General features: G+C 36.9%; 1 protein-coding gene across 1 annotated transcript; it reads right to left on the bottom strand.

Annotated features, from left to right (window-relative positions):
* Nucleotides 1–684: 684 nt before the first annotated feature.
* LOC130729685 (replication factor A protein 1-like) lies at nt 685–2,962 on the bottom strand. Its single transcript, XM_057581508.1, has 9 exons — nt 2,813–2,962; nt 2,420–2,687; nt 2,237–2,333; nt 1,962–2,144; nt 1,755–1,887; nt 1,529–1,674; nt 1,299–1,419; nt 874–1,215; nt 685–783 (listed from the first exon to the last, which is right to left on the bottom strand). Exons 1-9 carry the CDS (start codon nt 2,960–2,962, stop codon nt 685–687), a joined length of 1,539 nt encoding a protein of 512 aa, XP_057437491.1.
* Between the last annotated feature and the right edge of the window lie 349 nt (nt 2,963–3,311).

The raw sequence follows: 3,311 nt of genomic DNA on the forward strand, positions 1-3,311 counted from the left end.
GTATTCCAAACAGTCAATTGGGCTTCCTGTGATAAACCCAAAAAGAACAAAAACACCTGAAATTGGCCTACGTACAAAGTGTGCATGTAGCACGCAGTTATGCCTATACTAACTTCATACAACACACATTTCTTTCCACGTTTTAAAATGATGTTCAATAATCACGTATGACCATATGGGCTTAATACATCTATCCCATCGAGCTGAAAAATAAACCCTCAACTTCAAGTCTGTTAACCAAAGTTACTTCTTGAGAATGAATCATTCCAGTAAGCTTATTGAGCACAAATATATAATGCAAGTTAGTTAACCAAAGTTAATAACACATCATTCAAATTGGTCAGAGAACAAAAATGGACAGGAATGGAGAACTGTATATTAAGATTAAAACACATCCTACACAGTTGACGATTTGCAACTAAACGTTGCTTCTTCACAAATACTTAAACAAACTGTTCCTACACACTTGAGAAATTGCAATTGGACGTTGCTTCTTCACACTTAGACAAATTGCTTCTTAACAAACACATCAGTGAACATAAACCTTCTATAAACACTGCCCCACACAAACAATATCAATCAATTCTTGTCCTTCATCTTCACTGTCAGCTTCTTCTTCCTCCCAAACCCAGACACCAATTCTTCATTTTCAGTTGATATACTCCTTTTAGAGTTTATGATGTCCTAAGTATCTCCATTCAAATCAATGGTAGTAGACTCAAGTGCAAAGGGAGTTATAGGTGACTTGTCATCCCCAACAGTCCCAAAATCTTCCATCAAATCCTACCACACCAAAAGTACAAAGGATTATATTCAATAGACACTGCACACAACCAGCCTTAATAAAATCTACAATTCAAAAACTGTACATACCTTTGCAACACCCTCATGCTTCAATGTTGACTGGGGAGTCACCATAACACGGCTTGAAGATGCCCCAACCTTTATCCCGTAAGTATTAGTATCAGGCCCATCATTAGGTAAAAATGTATAGCAAAAATAAGGCAAATGAACACGTACATTGTGCTCCAACTGCAATTTTTTGAATTGCTGTATAATATCTTCATCAGTACACACCCGCTTAACACGATAGGATGCCTTAAAACGGGATCTATCAAACCTTAGACTATGAAAATTCTTAACTTCAATCTTGAAAAGAGCACCTGTACCAATGAACTTAGAAATTTCCTCGGGAATTCCATTAGAACCTTCATCCTAAGAACAATACAATAAGCATCTGGTTATAGCATGGTATAATGCAAAGCCAGACAAAGTTTCATCTAATTATAATCTATAACCTTTTCAGTATCTTCAACCATTTCAGTACAGGATCTTCCCACCAAGGAAGATGCTTCCTTATCAAAAAGAACCAAGTTAGCAGTCCCTGTATGGTCTTCCACAGTGAGCTGCAAACGATACCTAAGACATGGATTCCAAAACTCAACTATTAAAATCATAATCCTATAGAAACTAGGTATACATTATGCAAACAAAACATATCATAACTTCCAGTTTCAACCTAGGATACACTGCAAGCACGTGACAATTACAGCTTTCACAAAAGAACATCTTTTCATCAACATACACCTTCCTATTACATCTACAGGCTGTGTACCACCACTCAACACCTTCTTCAATAGGACAAATCCTAGCATACAGAACACATACAAAATCCTGCAAAACAGCAACATAAATAGTTGGTAAAAACACAACCACAAATTTAATTTCACCTATTGTTTAAACATCCTTATCACCCTTTTCAAATCCTTCATTTCAGCAATTGTCTTGCTAGAAGTTAATACCAGAAAGTCATCCTCCCCAGATACACTTTTAGAATCGGTCAACTGGCTTAGAGACCTAGAACCACTATCACTTTTTTCCAAAAACCTGGAAGAAAAATAGGATACATTAAACCAATTCAAATGCAAACTATCAACAATATATACCATCAACCATACTACCTTCTCTTCAGCACATCAGCCATCGGTACAGGTGAATCAAACAATATCTTGGTGGCACCATGCTGAAAAGATTTAACTTTAGCGAACTGAACAATAACAACAGGATTATTCAGGTCACCACCACCAAGGAAGTTGGTCAGCTCATCAGCATAAACTCCAAATAGAGCACACTCAATCCTCAAACTGAAAAAAAAAAAAACAAAATCACACAATCATCCAGCATAACAATCGTCCAAAAGCATATATTGACATTCTACAAACAAACAAAATTGTACCCAGCAGACTCAATTTCAACCACATTCATTTTAGATTTCTTCCCATGAGTGACAATCTCCCTCTCAGCACCAACTCCAGTAAGAATCCCAATCACATCTGCATTACATGACACCCATAGCATCAAACAGAAAACACACAGGGAGCATAAAAATATATACAACACTAATTTATTGTTAACATACCCACTAAAAAGTTTGATTCACACCCAGGAGAAAGAATCTCAGCAAGAGACACAAATGTGTAAGGAAACACATCAATAGGAAACTGGTTCATTGGGTGAACCTCAGTCTTAAACAAGAAACAAATCTTGTAGTTGTGCCTGGTCGTCTTGTAATCCCCACATCTATCCACCAAAACAAACGCTGATATACTATATACGTTACCATCCACAATCAACTTCTCAAACTTGTACATCAAAGTCTTCTTGATGGTAGCATGTATTTTATTACCCTACATATATCATACACACACAAATTAAAATGGCTGACAAAACGACAAAATTTTGTTACCCTGTATATATCATACATAAACAACATTTAAATTGGCTGTCAAATTGCATGGTATTAAGACCTCACCTTAGAATCCATCAGCACCATCTCAAGAGAAAGGGGAAGTTTGGAACTGGCGAAACCTTGACTGTACCAGATCCGAATAACTTTCACCATGATCTTCAACTGTTCCTTTCCACTTCGAAGCTCAGAAACATCATGAAATACAACATTCATCTCGGATATTGAATATCAAAAAACAGACGGGTTTGGGAATGAGTTTGACTCAACTGCAGTTTCGAATACTATTTACAGACAGGTCAGTCACACACACAAAAAGATACTATCTTCATACGATCCACCCACAGACATGTCGTATGTACCCGTCTTCGACCTAGGGGGAACAGCGCATGTCTAAAATAGGGAACTATAGGTTATATTTGTGGCCACAAAATGTTTATCAGCTGACTGATTTTGACCTGCTGAACAAAATAACTTTAATAAGAGAAAATGAAGGAATTGGAGAAATTGACACCTGTAGAAGTGTTCTGCTAATGCCACGTTGGATTTTTGTCCTCCTTAAGGG

This window comes from Lotus japonicus, chromosome 1 (genome assembly GCF_012489685.1).
Source record: "Lotus japonicus ecotype B-129 chromosome 1, LjGifu_v1.2".
NCBI classification, from domain to species: domain Eukaryota; kingdom Viridiplantae; phylum Streptophyta; class Magnoliopsida; order Fabales; family Fabaceae; genus Lotus; species Lotus japonicus.

Excerpts from the sequence above, each read along its gene's own strand:
- LOC130729685 (XM_057581508.1), bottom strand. The coding sequence starts at position 2,962 with ATGAATGTTGTATTTCATGATGTTTCTGAGCTTCGAAGTGGAAAGGAA. Across the intron at positions 1,675-1,754 it reads AAATGAAGGATTTGAAAAGG|GATTTTGTATGTGTTCTGTA; the intron begins GTGATAAGGATG and ends GCTGTTTTGCAG. Across the intron at positions 1,216-1,298 it reads TGGTTGAAGATACTGAAAAG|GATGAAGGTTCTAATGGAAT; the intron begins GTTATAGATTAT and ends TATTGTTCTTAG.